General features: G+C 46.7%; 1 protein-coding gene and 1 pseudogene across 2 annotated transcripts in view; both read left to right on the plus strand.

Annotated features, from left to right (window-relative positions):
• LOC144762304 (exportin-5-like) overlaps nt 1-22,474 on the plus strand; it is a 2,548,278-nt gene that overhangs the window by 90,380 nt on the left and 2,435,424 nt on the right. For both annotated transcript variants that reach the window (XM_078647452.1, XM_078647453.1), the window contains exon 2: nt 7,166-7,287. In XM_078647452.1, coding sequence (XP_078503578.1) covers nt 7,166-7,287 — 122 coding nt within the window. The remainder of the gene's footprint in view (nt 1-7,165; nt 7,288-22,474) is intronic.
• LOC144761213 (SAP30-binding protein pseudogene) lies at nt 8,382-9,243 on the plus strand (annotated as a pseudogene).

The raw sequence follows: 22,474 nt of genomic DNA on the forward strand, positions 1-22,474 counted from the left end.
CTGCTCACCGCGTTGTCCAGGTCACTTGCCCGTTGGCTAGTGACCCTCTGACGACGAATTTCGACGACAACCACCGCTGATCTGGTTGCTCCAGACTGGCCCTTGCTCCCCTCCAACAGAGGAGCACCCCGGACCCTCCTGGTCCACTCCAGACGCCATTTTAAGTCCACCGCGTGGGCTTGCATTTGCCAAGACTTGTTGCCCCAATCCTGGGTCCAGCGACGTCGACAGCAGATACCTTCGTGGGACAGCTCGCACCTCCAACCTGGTCGCCGACAACGCCTCCTGGTCCGAGAGACTGCAGAGCCCAGCAGCGCCCACTCACCTGGTCGAGGTGACTTCGCCCGGTGCCACTCTGGTGCCCACTCAATCACTGGCTAGTGATTCAGAACTTGGTCCCCTCTGCTTTCAGGTCTTCCTCTTCACCGATCCAGGCTTGGATCCTCACGAACTTCTTCACTGGTCGCCTGCCAGCAACTTCTTTCTTCAGGCTCCATAGACTGCAACGAGGATCTCCGACGTCTTTTCAGCCCTATGCAGCCGCAGCCCCTGGGCTAGGTAACCTGAGCATTTCGGTGCTCCAGCATAGTCTAACTATCTAAGTGTCAGGATCCTTTGTCGTTTCAGCTCTACCTAGTCGGGTTCGCCCGAGAACACTAACTTTGTCTTTACTAGCCTCCATAGACTTTTTCCCGCCTTACGCGTGAGAGTTCCCACTCTGCACACGACGTCCCTAGGCCTCCTGCTTGCAATCTAAAGGTTCAGTAGTCCAGTCCTAGCGATTCTGAAGCCTATGAGAATAGTACTTACCTGCTAGTAATTTCGCATTCCACTTTTGTAATATATGGTTTTTCGTGCCCCTCGGGCATTTGTGTAAATTGTGCGACTTTAAGTATTTCTTTAAGAGTTTTGTTGTGTGCTTAGCTCCCTGTCTCATAAAGAGCCAGGGTAGTCTTGTTATAAATAAATATACGTTTATTTTCATAACAACTTGTGTGGTGTCCTTTCACTTGGTGTTCAAGGGGTATATGTGATGGTAAAACAGCTGGCTTAACACGCCCTCTAGAGTTTAGCCTTAGACTGCTCGTATCCATGCTACTAGGATAGCTGGTCTATAAGGTTGACTTACAACCAAACATCAATAAGGGTTGTTGGAATGATACATAGTGATCACTAGAATAGTGAGCACTGCATATCAGGCCAACTTCTCACAACCACCATTGACAATTGAAGAAATATCTCACCTTGTGGGGCCAGCTTAAGGGGGCGTTCTCGGATTCTATAATATCTCAGTGCAACATCTGTACTCTCAACCCCAGCTACGTTAAACACCGCTACAATGACAACCATTACACAAGGATAGGTCTCATTGTAAACTTTGACAAGGGTGTCCGGGAATCCGGAATGACAGTCACACTTAACAAAATACTCCACGACTCCGATAGGGTAATGTGCGAGTCTACAAATCCCGTTTTCTTTGAAATAGAGCTCCGAGCCCCCTCAAAGTTTATCCCTAAGCGCTGGGTACCGCAGTTGCCAGGGGTCAATTCTCGGGAATGCAAATCTCTAAAAATGAGTCCTTAATAGTGACACATACCAGGGAAGGTCTGAAATGCCCCTTTTCATATGCTTGTGTAGTTGAGCTTATATAGCGCACAGCTACCCGCAGTGGGTTTCCCGGCGCTTGCTTAGGGAACCCTTCCTGGTATTCCCCTGTGAGATAGCAGGGTATCCACAAGGTGAAAGTCAGGCATCCCGCCGCGAGGGGCCGTTGTGGAGATTAAGCAAGCTATTGCCCAGAGTCACAGAGTGTGAACCCGTGAGTCGAGGAGGCACCGGGGCGAGAATTATCGAGTCCGTGGAATTTTTAGCCCAAGACCCCACCGAGGCGGGGAATTGAACCCTGGTCCAGGACCGATCTCAGCTTCCTGCTGCCTCTAACCCCTGAGCCACACTTCTCCACTGCTTGGGGTTGAAGAAATCACACACCCTATCATTACGTGTGGAGAAAAAAAATGGTCGATCCTAGAAAAGGACTTGCAGAATAGTAAGTATAATGTCTTAGCAGTAGATTGTGAGCCCGCCATAGGTCCTCAATACCCATGGCAATTACAAAGTCCACCAGGCCACGCTCTCCTTGTCGTCCCGTATGAGAGCCAGACCGGTCAAGTTCCGGGTTCATAAATGTTTGTATCTCCACCAATCAGGAGAGTGCCCAAGGGCAGGTCTGTCAGGAATGAGCTTAACTTTGGAAAAACCACAGTGTGAAGACCCGGGGTTATATAGCATGATCACAGTACCAGCAATCGCCCCACCCATTTACCCACTGCCGCCACAAAGCAGCCTGCGTCATCAGTCCAAGTGTCTGTGATAACATGGGGTAGCGTGTTGCGTATCAGGATACCCACCCCACGAGCCCCGGACGAGTATCCAGAGTGAGCGATCTAGTGCCTTACATTTCCTCCCTCTTAAGTGTGATTCCTGGATCAATACAACATCTGGGGAATGCCTCTTGACATGCTGCAGGACAAATGTACGCTTAATCTTGTTCCCCAGACCATTCACATTCCAGGCCCATACCTGCATGCTAGCTAGTTCTTCCATAGCCTCAGGCAGGGTGAGTAGTAATGGAATGTTCCCTCGCCATTCAAGTTTCCCCCATGTTATTTTCCTGTAAGTGCTGGCTATCTTGGTATTGAGCGGGATTCTCTTCCTCCCCCCCCCCCCCCAAAAAAGTGTCCCCCCCACCCTCCCTGCAACCCTGCTGGGTGAGCCCCAAACCTCCCACCTCTCAAACATGCAGAGTGCCTGTTGCCCGAACAGTTTGTGGGAAGCTGTGAGCCAGCCTCCAGCATGAAGTGCAAATTGCCTGCTATAGAATAGTATCAAGCTCATACAAAATAATATAATAGCCTCCTTACTCATTGAAACACGAGTGGCCGGTCTGGTCTTAGCGGAACGAGTCTGGGAGGGGGGGCCCTTGCATCACGGAAGTCCGTTCAACAGCCCATGTCCATATATACGGGGAGTCCTGTCTCCCATGGCAACAGCCCCAACCTGCACCCTACAGAGCTTAAACCGAGGACAAGTTCAGTCCAAAGGACTAAGGTATTGTCCTACAGGTCACTTATCTGTCCGCTTTCGTTGCGTTGGGCCACTGGAAGTCCACCCAGCCTCTTGCTCCTCCACAATATGTCCACTCCCCATTGCTCGATTTTTGCTTCCTTTGCGACTAGCCAGTTACTCACCTCCTCTGGGGAGTCAAAGAAGTAGGTTTTCCATTCGTCCATGATCTTGAGTTTTGCCGGTAAATGCGTCATGTATTTAACGTTTTGCTCATGCAGGACTCTTTTAACAGCATCAAATATTCGCCTCAGGCACTGGACATGGAGCGTAAAGTCCGGAAAAAAACAGATGATGGTATTCTTGTGCCGGAGGTCGCCGTGCATACGTGCCGCTTGTAGGATGGCATCTCTGTCCCTGAAGTTAAAAATGCAGGCTATAATTGTGCGTGGGGGCGGTCCCGAGCGAGGCCTGCCTTCCAGGGTCCTGTATGAACGCTCTACTGAAAAAAAGTTTGATAGGGGTTCTTGCTTCAGGTGGTTTAAAATCAAATCTTCCAGGAACAAGTCCATGGTTGGTCCCTCCATTCCCTCTGGCACTCATATGACGTGAATATTGTTGCTCCGCGTCCTCCCTTCCTGGTCCTCAAGCCGGGTGTAGATGTCTGATTGATTCTTTGTAAGCATGGCGATTTGGTCTTCCAGACTTTTAGTTTTGGATTATAAGCCCCCAAAGCCTGTCTCTGCCATGGACACCTTTTCAGAAATTTTACGAAGGTCGGCTCACAAGAGGTTCACCTCCTTCGTAACGGAGTCTAGCTTCGGCTCCAGGGTCCCCCTCAACTCCCTGATCGCCTTCATAATGTCCTTTAAGGATGGGTCCCTGGTCTGATCTTCTGGGTCCTCCTGTGGATCCCCTCCTGTCGCTCCATCGTCGCAGCCCATGGCCACCGTGTATTTATCAATATGATTGGCCTGTCCAGGCCCCAGAGTTCTGTTTCGGCCCATGGTCACAGTCTGCAGACTGCCAGCAATATTCCCACATGACAGACCGTGCTCCCGTATTGGCTGACACACCTGTTCCCCGTCCTCCACCTCTCAGGAGTGTAGCGCACACTCTTCAGCGTCTTTTCAGGGTCCCAGGTCCCTCGCCACACTCGGGTGCCTGGAAGGGTCGATGCAGTGCCGCTCTGGACTGCAACCCTCACCACTGGCTTTTGTAAGACAGGCCTAACGGGTTTGGCGCCTACCATTCCAAGCAGCTTGCAGATCCTGCTGCCGGGTTCTGAGGGATATCTCCAGTGCGCAATTGGGGTGGGGGAGGAGAGCACCCACCTTAATTCCTGGGTAGTATGCCGTTATTTTCTCCACGCGTAGTCCATTCAAGAGTCTCAGCTGGGCCACAATCTCTCTCTGAGGCAGAGCGCCCCTACCTGCTCGCCACACCTGTCCACGCTTGTCAGCCGCTTACAGAACAGGTGCCCTCAGGGTCGGGAGTCTCCGCAATGCGTGAGGGCCCAGTGGCACAGGCCACCATAGGGGACATGATCGTGTCTGTTGCTCGCAGCGAGTGAAGCAGGGAACAAACGGAGAAAGCATGGGCTCACAGGCCAGAGACAGGGATTAAAGCGGGACCCCGGCCGCGATGTGACAGACCTTTCGGTGTCCGTGCCACGAATCCACGGTCAACGCCCTGCACACTCTGCTCGCGCCGCAGCCCAGCCGCTCTCCGGTGGCAGTTTCAAAGTCCCTGGAGGCTGCTCCCTGTACTTCAGCCCCTCACTGCGACGGCTGCACTGGAATAACTAGGCCGCTTCAGACCCCTGATCGCTGGGGTGGTGCCGTCTTGGCTCCGTGGGCTGCTCCCTTCACTTGCCACTCTCTTGCCATACACCCCTCAATCTCGGGGTTTGGACACACCGCCAGGCAGATGCCGGTTCTCCGCACACTCCCTAGCTTAGTACAACCTTCAGAGCTTAGGATTGTCAGATTTATTGGGCTTGGACGCTGTCGGCTAGCGCAGCGTACTTAGGTAGCGGCCATCTTCATCGGCTGCTAGCCACGCCCCCTTAATTTGCTAAATTGTGACAAGCATCCATGCATGAGTGAACGTTCAACAGGTAAATAAATGTGGAAATATACAATTTTACAGCTCTATTTATTCTCAAAACACAAAATATGATAGCCAAAATATAAATATGGATAAATACAGATGGAAATGCTAAAAATATAAATACCATAAAACCGGGAGCCCTGATTATAACCCTTTTCTTGGTCCGTATCTTGAGATTTTAAATAAGAGACGTAAGTGTAATCTTGCATCACATGAACACTAGAAAAAAATATAACGTTTGCGCTCCGCTCTGGTCTCTGTAGCCTGACACTGAGGTGGGCGGATTGCAGTGTTACTTAGGCAATGGTCCTGATGGCCTCAGTAAATATTATGGAGAATATCTGAAATGTACAGATCTGCTGTGGCACTAGTTCTCTCACCCCTGTCCTTGAAGCCGTTCTTCCTTCCTCACAGGCTGATATCGGCCTCTCCCACAGCTTCTCATCAAAGTTCACTGTATTCATAGGTGGGTTTTTATCTGATGTATTTATTTATTGTGCGTTTGTACAGTGCTACATAGTGCCTTCAGAGTCCCATCGAAAGCTGCAGTGTACAGGTTGGTGAAGAGATGGGAATTAGAATTGTGCAACCCTTCTTTGCCCCTTAAATCAAAAAGTCTTGAATATGAGAACATAGTACAGCTGGTTGTGTTAGACATTGCTAACATTCTTGGAACTCAAGTGATGGCATGTGTGTTTGATAGACATACGTCTAGGATAGTTAAGAGCTCTCCAGAATAATTTGGCATGAAGTGAACATAAGCATTTAACTGTCTTAAACAATAGAAATACTTAAACTAATACAGAAGTTTTGTGTAGGTCTCTCTCTTTTTAACAAGTTCTTTCTAAAGGGAACTGAACCTACTGCCTATGACCTGCACAGGTTTTATATCCAGAACCTTATGTATATCTCTGTAGAACTGAGATGAATGTTGTACCGGCAAGCTTTAACTATAAACTGATTGATGATCCATTCATTTTGCCACAAAGAATAACCTGAATCGTACTACCAGATCCCTGTTCGTGCTAGAGGTTGCCAAGGACCTATCCCTCAATTGTTCAAAGTTGTACAGTAATATTGGAGAGGCAGGGCGCCCTCTTTTAATGGTAAACAAATTAGTCGATAATTTGTTTGTTCACTGCAAAATTGTAGGCTCCCTTCAAGTCTGAGTTGTGTAGGAGAGATGTACTCGATTGTGGATCTTGGGTTGTGCATGGATCTCCTTTTAAATCTGTGTTTTGTTAACTTGAGCGATTGGCCAGATGCCAAGGCTGGACTATGTATCGAGATAGTAGGATTAGAGTCATGTACCACTTTAAGGAGCGACTTTCCTCCATTCCAGTGATCACAAATTCCGAAGCACACAAGCAACTAAGTACATGTAGCAACCTATACACAATCACAAGATAGTAAAACATTTGATAATGGCCCTTAATAACTCCCTAAATAGTATTTGGGAAATTACTGTACCTCTTTGTTCCCTGGGTGTGGATTGTCCCCAATATAACCTTTGCCTGTTTTTCTGAGGCCACATCGGGCAGCCGCTCAACAGGAGAGTCTTGCCCGATCAACAACTCGAAGGCATGTTTTGATTTGGCATGGAATTCTTTTCCAAGACACAGAATGTAAAATCCAAATTTTAGGAATGAATGTGTGTTAGGGGTAAAAGTGGTGGAACATAGAAGACACAATTTAAAATGAGTTTAAGACTCCTGCAGAGTAGGCTGAGTTTGGTTACAGCCCAAGGATGTTGACTTGCAGCTGCGATTGGCGGACTCTGCAGTTCTAGTTGGTGTCTTTATCAGGTATGTGCGTTTATTTGCTAGCTTGTTTGTCAATCATGTTATCATTAATGCCAAGGCTTCCAAAAGCACACATTGTAACCATACCTATTTAAATTTTTCTTGCTTCCAAAATGAAATCTGTATTGAAAGCACTAACTTTTTGTGAACTTTCACTACTGTTTGTGACTTTTGGTTTGTCTTACTAGGCTTTGGACGAGTTTAAAGAAAAGAGCCCAATCGCTGCTTCCTGTGGGCTGAAATTGGCAGAGAAATCTCAAAAAATGATTTATAGAACTTATGGGCTTCAGCTTTTACAACATGTTGTCAAGTAAGCACGTTTATCTTGCATGTTTTTGATGAACTAAATATCAGAGCTTCTGCAAGACCATTTAACGTGCATTGACAACTGAAGTTTTTGTAGGTCCATTTTCTTTCACAGATGCAGCTGGTGCAGTCTAAGCGAAACCATTTTGCACAATGGCGGGGGATTTACCTGTCAATTCTTATTATAGCTGTGTCTACTCTAGTCAAACATCCAAGCTGAACCTTGCATAATTCATCCTCCTTCTTGGTTTCTTTTTCTGCATGTTGTAAAATTAAGTTTAAGTGTTGTGCTTAGAATTCCAAAATGTAAAAATATAAGGTGGAAAATAAGATTGGGAAAGAAGGCGACTAATTCATCCAGTACCTGTATTTAATATTCACATTATGAAGCCACAACCAAAGACCACTGACGAATACACCAGAGGCAACCAGTATATTGTAGTCCAGTGTTTCCCAAACTGTGGGTTTGAACGTCGGGTAAATAAATAAAGACGCCTTTAAATTCTGTATTTATCATGTCACATTTCCTGGTCCTCCAAGACAGAGGTCAGATGTCAGTCGTCAGTCAGCCAAAGTCTGACGTTGCTTATATTTTTTTTAGGTCTCACCTAGGCAGCGCTTGTGCTGTCTCTTCGAGACATGCTGTATTCAGGTATGGACTTTAAACTCTGCCCATTTTCCACCCATCTTTTCAATTGGCTTCTATTACTGACCTTTGTAAATGGTGGATTTTGATCTGTGAATAGGCTTAGTAGTCCCTCCTTAGTACCTCCCTCTCTTCTGTTGTTACCTCCCATGAGGACAGCCCCTTTTACATGTGTCCTTACTCTAGGTTTTATTGCCAGTTAGTGAGCACTATTTAGTTAAGCAATTACTTCCTGAAGCAGGCACGACATTTGCAACCCGCCCTGGTATGTACTTGCTATATGAGGCACAACATGTTATCCCGCGTCTGCAACCCGTGATCTTGTAGAGGAGGTAATTTGTCTAAAGTGTTCTTAACTGGTTTATGATGTAGGAGTCCGACCCGTGAGGAAACGCTAAGCAGCGGAGACGGTGATGGTGAGGAGTATATGAGTGGGGAAAGTGGAATGTTAAATGCCCTTGGAAGAGAACGGATTCTTGGTATCCGAAGCATACATAGAAGAAAAGGTTGGGCTTGTGTCTGAGGCCTATGGTGAAGATGATATCTCTAAACTAGAGGGAGATGAGGAGAGGGGCGATGATGAAGAGGATGAGGCCAGCAGGCGATCGGAGTTTTCAAAGTCAGAAAAGAAGGACCCTTAGGAGCTTGTTGCTTCCTTTTCCGAGAGAGTGAGGAATATGTCTCCAGATGAAATCAAGATCCCCCAGAACCATCCGGCAGATGCTCCAACCACTTGCAGGATAAAATACAGAAGTTGTACGAGAAGAAAATGAAGGAAGGCAAGGACATGAATTTGGTTATCCAGAGGAAGAAGGAGTTTCGAAATCCCAGTATCTACGAGAAGCTGATCCAATACTGCGCGACTGACAAGCTTGGAACCAATTACCCTAAGGACATGTTCGACCCTCATGGATGGCCTGAGGATTCGTACTATGAGGCGCTAGCGAAATCACAGAAAATAGAAATGGACAAACTAGAAAAAGCCAAAAAAGAAAGAACAAAGATCGAGTTTGTGACTGGCACTAAGAAGGGTGCAGCCACTACCACCACCACCACCACCACTACTGCAGCAACTACCACCACAGCTCCAAACACTGCCGGAACAGATTCCCAGAAGAGGAAGAGGAAGTGGGACTCTGCTGTCCCAGTCACGACCATGGCCCAGCAATCATCCTCACCACTACGGCCACCCTGCCAGCAGTTGTCACGGTGACCACCAGTACCAGTGGCTCAAAAACCACGATCATCTCTGCAGTGGGCACCTTTGCAAAGAAGGCCAAGCATTGACCCTGCAGGACCCAATTGGACTCAAGAATTGTGTACAGAAGAGTGTTTTAGTGGTTTTTTAAGTTCGTCCTTTATCATTCCGAAGGAATGGGAAATGGTGAGAATTCAAGTGCTCGAACTGATTGTCAAACCACCGCTTTTTTTGTGGCGTTTTCTTCGAGTGCACGTACAGGCACGCGCTTTTGGCCCATACACTTTCATGACCATCTGTTCCTGTTCCTCAATGTCCCTCCCACCCTTCGTTTGATCTTGCCGCGAGTTCAGGCTAATGGCCCTCCCCCAGCACAGAGCGCGCATCGCGGCCGCACAGCACATCAAAGGGCTTCTCCCAGCGTGTGCTGTGCGGCTTCTCCTCCCCTAATTATGTGGCCGGCCGTACTTGTGTTTCCTGGCCGCTTCCCGGCCGCTCTTGTATTTAATTAGCAGAAGCAGCATTTCTCCTGCGCCAGGCCACATCAAAGGCTCTGTGCCACTTTCACCCACACAGCAACACTTACAGACACGCAACGCCACTCACACCCACCCAAGCCCACTATCATCCACGCAACACCCCACTCACTCACCCACGCAACACCCCACTCACTCACCCACGCAACGCCACTCACCCAAGCAACCCCACTCACCCAAGCAACCCCACTCATCCACGCAACCCCACTCATCCACGCAACACCACTCATCCACGCAACACCACTCATCCACGCAACACCACTCATCCACGCAACACCACTCATCCACGCAACACCACTCATCCACGCAACCCCACTCATCTAAGCAACCCCACTCATCTAAGCAACCCCACTCATCTAAGCAACCCCACTCATCTAAGCAACCCCACTCATCTAAGCAACCCCACTCATCTAAGCAACCCCACTCATCTAAGCAACGCCACTCATCCACGCAACGCCACTCATCCACGCAACGCCACTCATCCACGCAACGCCACTCATCCACGCAACGCCACTCACCGCCACTCACCCACGCAACCCCACTCATCCACGCAACGCCACTCATCCAAACGCCACTCACCCACGCAACGCCACTCACCCACGCAACGCCACTCACCCACGCAACGCCACTCACCCACGCAACGCCACTCACTCATGCAACGCCACTCACACACGCAACGCCACTCACACGCGCAACGCCACTCACACGCGCAACGCCACTCACACGCGCAACGCCACTCACACGCGCAACGCCACTCACACACGCAACGCCACTCACACACGCAACGCCACTCACACACGCAACGCCACTCACACGCAACGCCACTCACACACGCAACGCCACTCACACACGCAACGCCACTCACACAACGCCACTCACACACGCAACGCCACTCACACACGCCACTCACGCACGCAACGCCACTCACACACGCAACGCCTCTCACACACGCAACGCCTCTCACACACCCAACACCACTCACACGCGCAACGCCACTCACACGCGCAACGCCACTCACACGCGCAACGCCACTCACACGCGCAGCGCCACTCACACGCGCAGCGCCACTCACACGCGCAACACCACTCACACGCGCAACGCCACTCACACACGCAACGCCACTCACACACGCAACGCCACTCACACACGCAACGCCACTCACACATTGTGGGTGCAGATTGTGGGTGCAGATTGTGGGTGCAGATTCAGAGAAAACTCAGCAGCACCACCACCATTGCAATGCAATAGGTCTCGTTTTAACGCAAATTTAAGCTATAGGCCTTGTAAATGGCAAAGCCTTTTATTTATGTTCCAAAAACCAGAACGCAAAAATAAAGGGCATAATCATTTACAATGCTAATAGTTCAGACTCGCGTTATTGCGAGACCTATTGCATTTTCAAAGGATGTTGTTGTCCTCGAGGTGGAGGGTCAGCTGTAAGTTGGTGACTCACTTGTGTATGACTTAATGAACATACTCTACTAATGTGACAAGGGGTGTGGACCTTATCCTGCTAATTAGGCATTCTCAGTACCTATTATATTTCAGTTTATTATCCCTATATCGTACTCCACATCTAAACATATTATATTCATGTCCCCGAAATTAAAGGATCGAAAGATGTAGAAAATCAGACATTTTGCATCCAAAACTATTTAAATTTGAAATTATGGATCAGGAATTATGAGGGTAGCAGACATGACCCGATGTGAAAGACTTGCTGTTAACCCTCTAACATCGCAGAAAGGGACTCCAGCAGCTACATTTCCCTATTTCCATACAGGGCAGGTGGTTCCACATAGAACAAGGTCCGTGAACAAGACACTTATCTCAAGAGGTTTTTTTAAAACACTTTATTACGGTGCACTTTTGTAATGCCACGTCGAATTATACTGTATTCGGTCAGGCAAACACGGAAAGTATCCACGGGGATTCATACGAGCGATACAATCTTTTAGTAAACTTTTACCACCGCTCTTAAAGTGTAGCTCACCCACTTAAAACTTTACAAATGCCGAGCCAGATGGAATAATGTAGCACATTGGTACCAGAGTTCATATAGTTAATACTCTCTCGTTGCATTTCATTCAACCTTGGAAATGCAAAAGTCAAGGCGGCAAAATGTGCTTTATACATTTCTACATAATAAAGGAGTTTATATAGCGCCTGGTTACGCCATCTCTGCGTGTCCCCGCGCTGTGAAGGGAAGAGAGCTGTCAGATAACACAAGGAAGAAATACGCCATCACAACTCTTGATGACACTAGTTGGTAAACAGATAAGTTTTGAGGAGGCTCCTAAACCTAGTCTCCGACCTTTCCAGCCTGAGACAAGTCGCAAGTTTGTTCCAGTTTTGAGCGGCTAGGAATCTAAACGAGCGACTTCCCATCCTGGCTTTCTTGATCCTAGGGATTTCAAGCTGCCCCGTCCCTACCGATCTCAGAGTTCGGCCCGGCACATATCTGGTGACCTGATTTCCCAGGTACGTAGGAGCCTTGTGCCATAGAATACGATGGCATATGAGAAGGTATTTGAACAGTACCCTCTACTTGATGGGGAGCCAATGAAGGGCTGCGAGGGCTGGTTTAGATGCTGCCCTTCTGGGTAATCTCAAAACCAACCGGGCTGCCGCATTTTGCAGGACTTGTAGGCGCCCGAGATTCTTTTCAGATGCTCCCAGATATAAAACATTCCCGTGATCCAGGCGGAACGTAATTAAAGCCTGGGTCATTGTCTGTCTGGCTTCTCGTGGGAGCAAATCCAGTGTTTTGTTTAAGGTTTTTAGGACACCAAAGCATTTCCCCACTAATCGCCGGATGTGAACTTCATAGGAGAGGACAGGGTCCATCCATACCCCTAAATTCTTAGCCTCCTTACAAGGCATAGGGGTAGTGTGGTAAATAAATAAATAATACCCTATTTTTGACTAGACTTATAGCATAACAGATAGCTCAATAAAATAAGAGTCAAGATTCGAGGTAGTAGGAGTTTCTGCAGGTTTATTACAGCATAAGGACAGGATCAGGACAACCTGCATGGGAATAGGACAATAAGGCCCGGCAGCTGCCGGGGCTGGGTCTGGGATGAGCGCGCTAACATTCAATAACAAAACATTGACTTATATACATAGCGCAAACACATAGCATTACATTGCAGTAGGCGTAACAGTGGGTGGAGCAGAAGGCGTGACGCGTAGCAGTCGCGAGAGATAACAGTAAAAAGAGGTGTAACTGGGCGTATACGTAGACATGTGGTGCAAACGTAACAGAATATGTCATGAATGGGCGGAAACATAGGAGGGGGCTACCTAAGGAGCCGGGACCTCTAACCTAATGGTGCGCGAAAACTGGCAATGACGTGTTACTAGGAGAAGCTGGGGGCTATGAACTCTGTGCTAGGAGCAGAGACTAGAGTCTGAAGGGTCGGAGCGACATGTACCTAAACCCTATCTGGTATCTGATGTTTAGGGAACATGTTGATATAAACTAGAAGTCATGAGGGGAGAGGCTAACTTGACTCTAAGACTGGACCATGCATTATTCTACATGTAGTGCGTGATGAAGAATATTAAATGACCATTAAATACAGTATTTCTCTAACGTGGAGACGAGAAGGCTAGACAATGACGGAAACTATTGATGCAGTTCAGTAGCTTAGGAATGCAGAGGAGGAGGACTGAACTGATAACTGGAACTATAACATACTTTTGGCAGACTCAGAGGCAGAGCCAAGCTGCACCGGGCACTGCGAAGCAGGAAGTAAGTGAAGGGTCGAGGATACAGGTGGGGGCTGTATCGCTCCTCAGCGAGGCTTTCAGGAGACAGGAGCTGAATCCAGGGTCCGGGCCCTTTTGAGGCCTAGAAACGGGGATTTTATAATGGAATAACGTGCACACTAAGAAACGTGGCAACATTACTTTACATAGGCCTGATATTCGTAGTATTCACGAGGACTGGAAAATAGCATACTAGAGGTGGACACAACTGGAATTGCGTCATTAATCAGGCATGGGGAATAACATATGCATATTGGTCATGCACACATAACATATGATGGATGAAGCGTAGGGACACAGAACATGGCAAAATTTACTTTTCCACATTCCCTCCTTGTCACTACGTTTCCATCAGGAAACATCAATTTTCATGATACCATCTATCATTTCATACAGTACCATTTGCTCGTCTCGAATTGTCTTGGAACGGGATTTAGAACGGGGCTTGGGACTAGGAATACAAGAGGTAGCACACATGCTGCAAATCGCAGGGCCACATTGTATACAGAGGCAGCAGCTAAATATGATCGCTACTGCTATACTTAGAAAGGACAGGACTTTCCATCCCCATGCGGAAATTATATTCCAGAACCAACCGGACCATGTCCAGGTGCCTGGATCTTGGTGTAACAGATGGGCAATTTTATGAAGTCTGGTTATAGCTGAATAAACAGACGGCGCGTTATTTGGAATGAAAATGCAGCAACTAGATCCGATGACTCTACAGGCCCCGCCCCTATCGGCCAGTATGACGTCAAGGACGAGACGATTTTGCAAAACGACAAATCTCATAGCAGATTGTTCTTCGGTTAGGTTACCTAGAGCAGAGGCAGTCTCATTAACTACAGCTTCAAGGGTTCTTGTTAACCTACGGATCAGTTTACTATTCTGGACAGGTCCTACAAAGAAGAAGAAACCTTTATTGAAATCTGTATACTGTTCTAGAGTAGTTTCAGTATAATCGACAATTGGGGACTCCCTTCTATGTCTAATGTGTACTAGATGTGTGTTTCTGTGATAATCAGATGGGGCTAGGAAAACAGGTGGCAGTAGGAAAGCAATGTAACAGGTTCCCTCCCAATCGAGGGGCAGACGGACATATGCGGTTTGACCACAAATAAAATAAGAATGACGTGAAGCTTTGAAAACTGATTTCCCACTGTCACTATACTTGATAACAGTAGTACATTCACTATGACCTATGTGTATAGAACCATAACTTCGGACACATAATTCGCCTTTGACAGGTAGTACTGAAATAGCAGGTAAGTCTGGAGTAGTATCAGACTGAACATTCAGGACCATGAAATTCGACGAATAATTACCTAAATTATATACTTCATTTTCTAGATCTAAACCTGTTCTGTGGGGGAGACCTTGCTTGTCTGGAAAACATGTACTGTTAAGAAAAGACATATCTGTTGAGGATGACGTTAACGTGGACCATGCTCCACACGAACCATTGTGTGAGAATGGATACGGAAACAGTGGCAGAACTCCTTTCGGTGTCTGGAAAGGGGGGAGTCGACCACACACCCAACAATTAGTAGCATTGCTGGTCTGGTGTGAATAATGTAACATACGGATAAATGTGTTGTTGCGCATAGCGAGGCGGTAAGAATATTCGTGAGGAGGCAGATCACTAAACGTGTGCTCTACTGTAGCATTAGCAGACATATTTACATGAGGAACTGGTAAATACAGGAAAAGTGCGTAACTAGTGCAGGAAATCATTATGCTGAGAAATAATATGAAACTCAGAAAAACGATACATTGAAGTGAACTTCGACTGACTCTCTCACTATGGGGGTCTATTTTATACATGTCAGAAACAATTTAACCGTTTCACCTAGGGGAGGACTTATACAATCAAACTGACTGACTTATTTTACTAGACCTGAGCTTTAACTTATACTCCTGCTGCGGAGTTTTCTCTAACAAGGGAGGGGTTGTAATAATGTCTTGTGCGGGACAGTCCTTAAGAGCAATATTTTGGCAGTCCTTCGAATCCTGGAAAATGTTTTTAGACGCTGGTTTCAATCCTTTGAAAAGTTTTACATGAGAAAGGTGGACCCACCCCTTACTGCCTTCCAACTTGACGGCAGTTCGGGTGGTCAAGAGGACCTGACGTGGCTCCTTCCAACGTGGTTCCAGCGGACTTGATCTGTCAAAATTTCTGATCATCACAAGGGAGCCTGGAACGATCTCGTGCGGTGCCACCTCGGTATTGTCTGGAAATGCGGCAGCAACCTGTGAACGACATGAGTTGAGGGCAGACATCAAGGAAGCTAGGTAATCTGTCAGCATATTACATGAAACATCGGTAATACTTCGGGGTCTAGGAGTGCCCCACATGTTAGGGGGGCGGCCGAATACGACCTCATACGGGGACAGACCTGATCTGGAATGTGCGACCATACGCATATAAAATAAAGCGACTGGCAGAGCTATTAACCAGTCCACACCTTTGTCCTTACAGACTTTTGCAATGCGGATTTTCAGAGTCTGATTATGCCTTTCGACTAGTCCAGCTGCTTCTGGATGGCGTACACAATGAAACTTCCACTGGTACCCTAACAAAAGGGAAACGTGCTTCATTAATTCTGAGGAGAATGGCTGACCGTTATCAGAATATACGACTCTAGGGAGTCCGTATCTAGGGAAAAATTCACGAACCAACTGCTTGGCAGTGGTCGCGGCTGTGTAATCTGGGACTGGATATGCTTCTGTCCACCTGGACAAAGCGCATACAACTACAAGGACATACTTGAAACCTCGACATCGCTCCATCTGAATATAATCCATCTGGAGGACCTCAAAAGGGTGGTCAGGGGGCTGGAAACCACCTTGTTCCACCGGGACACTTTTACCTGGATTAAACTGACAACATATCATACAGGTACGGACTTTCTGCTTGGCTGCAGCTCGTAAATGCTTGTTGAACCAAATGTTCTGGATACTGTCTAACATAGCTTTTTCTCCTAAATGTGCTGGACTATGTGCGGTATTGATAATGACTTGAACCATAGAATCAGGGAGAAACCATGTGGCTCTACCCTTCGTTAACCATCCTTGATCTGTCTGGACCCCTCCTTGTTCAGACCATTTCTTGATTTCATTGGGGGTAGCATGTAACTGAATATCTATGACATCTTGTGTAGGGTCCTTAACTGTCATACATGTAATCGGATCTGGAGTATGTGTCATGTTTACTGGAATGTCTGGAGTCTGTGCTGTAAGCTTGGCTGTGCGGTCTGCTAGATCATTACCTTGGGAAATAATGTCAGTGACTTTCGTATGTGCTTTGCATTTCATGATAGCAATAGATGTCGGTAAATGTATGGCATCTAACAGGGCTTGAATAAGGAGACCATGCTGAATCTTGGTTCCATGAGAAGTCATGAAACCTCTCTCCTGCCAGAGCACTCCGAAGTCGTGTACAACTCCGAATGCGTAACGTGAATCTGTGTAAACATTAACTTTCAGGTTCTTGGCATGTATACAGGCTTGTGTCAGAGCGACTAGCTCTGCTGCTTGAGCGGACAGGGTATCAATACGGTGTGTTTCAATAACTTCAGTGTCAGTAGTCACTGCATACGCGGCGACTAGTTCTCCTGTACTAGTTCTCATACATGAACCATCCACATAAAGTGTCAGGTCGGGATCTGGTAACTGAATGTCTGTCAGGTCTTGTCTTGGCTTTGTCGTAATGTTAACTACTTCCACACAATCATGTGGGTCTGGATTTAAACTAACTGATGGTAACAGTGTAGCAGGATTCAGAACGTTGCAGCGTCTGATTTCTATGTGTGGCTGGAACAGTGTCAATTCATAACCTGTTAAACGTGCAATTGTCAAGTGCTGAGTTTGTGTTCGGTTTAAAAGAACTTCTACTGAATGTGGAACTTGTACTGTCAGGGAATGTCCTAAAACTATGGAATCACTTTGTCTGATAGCTAGTGCTGTGGCTGCAACTGACTTGAGGCACGCAGGCAATGCCTGGGCGACTGGATCTAATGTGCTCGAAAAATAAGCACAGGGCTTGTATTGACCTGCTTGATCTTGTGTGAGAACAGATAATGCTGTACCTTCCCGTTCAGTAACGAAAAGTGTAAAAGGCTTACTGTAGTTCGGTGTAGCTAGAACTGGAGCTTGACATAGGGCTTTCTTTAACTCATTAAAACTAAGTGTATGGTCAGATGTCCAAGGGAGGACAGTCGATACGGCTGCCTCCTGTGTCGTTAACTGTATCAGTGGCTTGGCTAGAAATGCATACTGGGGAATCCATTGTCTACAATAAGAAGTAAGGCCGATAAAGGCACGTACCTCCTTCTGGGTTCTGGGCTGGGGAAGACTCGCTATTAACTGGATACGGTCTGGTGTCAACTGCCTACCCCTCTTGGACAGCAAGTGTCCTAAGTATACCACTTCCTGGACACAGAATTGAAGCTTCGAAGGTGACACCTTGTGCCCCATCTCGGCTAGAAAATACAGAACTGTAAGTGATGCTCGCTCGCAAGCACGTTCAGAACGGGCTGTGATCAGTAGATCATCAACATACTGGAGCAGGGCAGTGTCAGTTGGCATGTGAATATTGTCTAGTTGTCTCTTGAGTGCTTGACTGTAAATACTAGGGCTTTCTGTGAAACCTTGAGGAGCGCGTGTAAACATATAGCTCCTTCCATTTAAACAAAATCCGAAAAGAAACTGGCTGTCTGGATGAATTGGAACACTAAAAAATGCATTCTTGAGGTCAATGACAGTGAAAAACATGGCTTCGGAATCAATGGCTGTTAACAGGGAAGAGATGTCTGGAACAACTGGGTACTGAGGAATGATACATTTATTAAGCTCTCGTAAATCAATCACTAATCGATATACTGGGGGTGCATTCGGATCAGTACGTTTCATGACTGGAATGATCGGAGAATTGCATACATTGGAGTCAGTTTCTACAACTACTCCTTGAGCCATGAGCTCGTCAATAATTTTGGATAAGGCTGCTACAGCCTCAGGTGGCAATCTGTACTGTCTGATTCGGGGTAACACTACACCTGGTTTGAGAGTCACACGATGGGGTGTGATTTGCATGTAACCTACATCAGTTGGACCTTGCGCCCATAAATGCTGTGGAACATTAGACAATCTTGAATCAAAATCTCGTAACACATAGTGACCCTTAAAGTCACGTAGGAACAGACGTATTCCCTCTGGGGAACAGCAAATAACTGCACCTAACTCTTTCAGTGTTTTAATACCTAATAGATTTTCTGGACATGACTTAGTAAGTAACAGATCAGTAGTGCGGGACAATGGACCTACTTCTAGAGTAACTGGCTTAGATATCTCATTAACGATGGGTTTTCCTGAAAATCCAAGGGAAACATTTCTTGAGCCTGAGAGCGGAGCCCCTGGAACTTCGGCATGACTAATTGTGGTCCTACTTGCCCCTGTATCGATCAAAAACTTTCTGTCTTTCCCCAATACTTGACTGTGAACATAGGGACCTTCTTGATCTACAGGTATCTCGATGAGAGGCAAGCCTACCTCCCTCTCTAGGCTGTTTCATGAATATGACTGGTACTCTGGATACTCGGACTGTGCATACTGGTACATCTGTGATGTAACGTGCTGTGTTGCAGCAATAGGCTGCGGTACTGAAACTGTCTGTTGTGCATTCTGTGGCTGAGAAGTCTGTGAAACTTGTTCTTGTCTCGGCGGACGTGGTCTTTCTTTAGTCTTACCAGTAGCTATGTTGTGTTTCAGAACTGCACACTCGTTTATAAAATGACCTGGCTGTTTACAATAATTGCAGTTCCCTTTAACGGGAGCTGCAGGATGACTGGCTTGATTCGGACCCCTCTTCTGACTGTCTTGAGGAATAGATTGTGCAATTAGTACTTTCATTTTCGTGTCTTTCATACGTTTTCTCTCGTGCTCTTGCTCTTCTCTGATTCTATTCTGGTGGTACTGGAGCATCTGGAGCATCTGGGACGGAGTATTTGCTTGCCAGGTGCTTTCGACTTTCAAAACTCGGTTTTTAATTTGTGGACTTGAATTCTCGACTAATTTAGTAACGAAAAGATGAGGGTATGACTCACTACTTGTCTTGAGACCACTGTTGATACTGAAACATTTCTCGAATCTAGAATAAAAATCGCTAATATCCTCGTCTTGCTTCTGTTTACAGGCTGAGATTGCATCCCAGTCTTCTTTCCTAGTTGTCAATAATCTGGGTAAAACTTGAATCAATAATTCTGGTAATTCTTTACATTTATCTCCAAGACCGGTACCTGGTACTCGTGCCTTGTCTTCAGCTTCTAGAGCTGCCCAATCGATCTTTTTCTCTCCCACCTCCCATTCTTTTTCTTTTAACTTTTCATACACCCCTGCGGGTAACAGGACCTTTAACATTTTAATGACATCTGGGTAAGTGTATTCTCCCATACGGAGCATGTCTTTTAATTCTCTATGGAACCCTGCTGGATCTTTGTCATGACAGGGAATTAATTTCTTCATCTCAAGAAGTTCCATCTTTGAAATCGGAGTGTATACAAACACTCGTTGCATTACGCCACCCGCCCCTTGGACTGGGTGGACTTCTCGTAACGGATTCTGTCTGTCTATGTAGAATGATTTATTTTCTGGGGGTGAGACATGAACAAAATGCGGGTTCAGGAACGTTCTATACTTGTGACGCTGTTCTAGAATGACACTTATTAAATCGGTACCTAGACCTCTCCATCTATACTGGAGTAACTCGTTCAGGATATCGTGCAACGGGCCTGGATCAGAATGTTGACCCTCGTACAGAGTAATGAGGTACTGGATCATATACATACCCACCAGTCGTTGCTCGGCTGGGGGCAATTTCAGAAACATTTGTGCCACTATTTCGTCTGGAAAAGTGGTAGAATCAGTAATCCATCGGACTGCTGATCGGGCTAGTTCTTGTTCATGCATGGTACTTAACTCACTATAACCGACTCGTGATTTCAGAATGTGATCGGTAGCTTGAAATACTTGTTCTAGGGAACCTTGTTCTGGTGCTAGATGTTGAAAAATAGACTTGGGTTCTAGACGTAAATGGCGATCTGGAAATCTGGATTTTCCTACATACGCTATTCTGGCGGGATTCTCGTTCTCTTCCTCTTCAGGATCAGAGATACTTTCTTTCTCGCTTACTTGTGCTGCTTTACGCTGGTCGTGTAACCTTATTATTTCTTTACGGATTTTCTTGTACATACTCTCCATGGCACTGACGGTCTTGTGCTTACCCTCGGCTATATTATCACTCCACCTTGTCAGGATTCTCATTTCGGCGGAATCTTTAGACGGGTAATCTTGTTCTCTTATTAGACAATTGATCAGGAACTTTAATATCATGAGCTGAATCTCGGCTTTCCTTTGAGACATAATCTCGCCAATACTTTCTGGATCATCCCCTGTACGGATGAAACGATATATTCTGTCTAGATCTTCTTTCATATTCGGCAAGGTGACTAGATACTCGGTCACTCTCCTTACACGTAAGGAATATAAAACCATAGTATATTCGCCTGGAACTGGATCATAAACACATTCGTTAAGGGCTTGTCTGATTTCTGTGACAGACTTGTTACTTTTAGGAGTACGCTGTGATGCTTGAGCATGTAATTCGAGTGCTGATAAACGCTTGTGTGGCGGCGGGGTTTGAGGAGTAGCTCCTCCTGCGGCCCCTAGACTGGAGTCGTCTACTGAGGCTCTACGTCCTGGCAGAGTGGGAAATGGAACTATAGGCTGGACCGGGGGTACCGTAACAGGTACTCCGGTGTCTGGAGGAGCGGGAAGTGCCTGATTTACAGGGACTGGCGGAGCGCGAACAGGATTTGCATATTCGGGGACTGTGTCGTCCAAATAGGACGAAATAAAAATATCAGCTGCGGTCGGTTTGTGACGTAGCTTGGTCGGAATTAATGGCGGCGGGAAATTACTGGATGCCTCTGGGGTCGCTTTTGGCACTCCTTCGGCAAGAAGAGGATACATACCCTTAATAAGGGCATGCCTCTGTCTGTCTGACTGTTCGGCTTTGACTTGTTCACCTATCTCGATTAACTCCCTTTCTTGGGCTCGTTCTTGGGATTCTCTACTTAACTCTGACTTTCTGACTTCCTTTTCCGTTCTTTTATGAGCTTCCTTGCGCCATAACTCGATGGCATCTTTCTGTGACTGTCTGGCTTTCTTTTTCCATAATGCTTCTTCTACTCGCATGATACATTCGGCATCCCATGTACCCGATACGGGCCATCTATACTTTTCTTCTAACTGTTTGGTATACTCTACCCATAAATCTAGATACATTATGGCGCTTATGCCATGTTTCTGATACATAAAATGACCTGGACTGTCCCTAGGCGGGACAGGAACTGCTTCCTCTAACAGACCCTTTCTAGTTTTTAACTGACGTAACTTGGAAAAGAGCGGCATTCTAAACTTGAATCGGAACACAATATAATACACGAAAAACAATAACAATTGGGAAAACAATTCAGGCATACCACGACATTGGAAATTCATTAAACAATATCATAACATAACAGTTTGAACAGAATACTACCTGAAAATACTGAAAACAGAAACAGAACAGAATTCTCGAGAACGGAACAGACTAGAGTTACTGGATGCACTGCTGTAACAGTACGGAACATACCGGTCCCATAAAGGAACGCATCAAGACCCGTATCCACCTAGGTGAACACTTCGTTTGTGGGCTTGGGTACCACCAACCCACGGACCAGGAGTCAATTTAGACTGACCCTGTCTAGATACTACCCCAGCAATGGTACTCACCGGGCAGTACGGAACGGAAAGCCTCGGACGGGACTGGACTACGACGGACTTCGGACTTCAGTTACGGGTGGGCCTCCGGATACCTCGGACCTTGGACTCTCGGCTTGGGCTCTGGTCGGGACTCGCCGCGTTCCTCCACCGTCTCGTTTGGATGCTGGACCGCCTCCTCCGTCTCCTCCGTGGGCCTGAGGGATACTTGGAGCAGAAA

Source organism: Lissotriton helveticus, chromosome 6 (genome assembly GCF_964261635.1).
Source record: "Lissotriton helveticus chromosome 6, aLisHel1.1, whole genome shotgun sequence".
In the NCBI taxonomy this organism is placed as follows: Eukaryota; Metazoa; Chordata; class Amphibia; order Caudata; family Salamandridae; genus Lissotriton; species Lissotriton helveticus.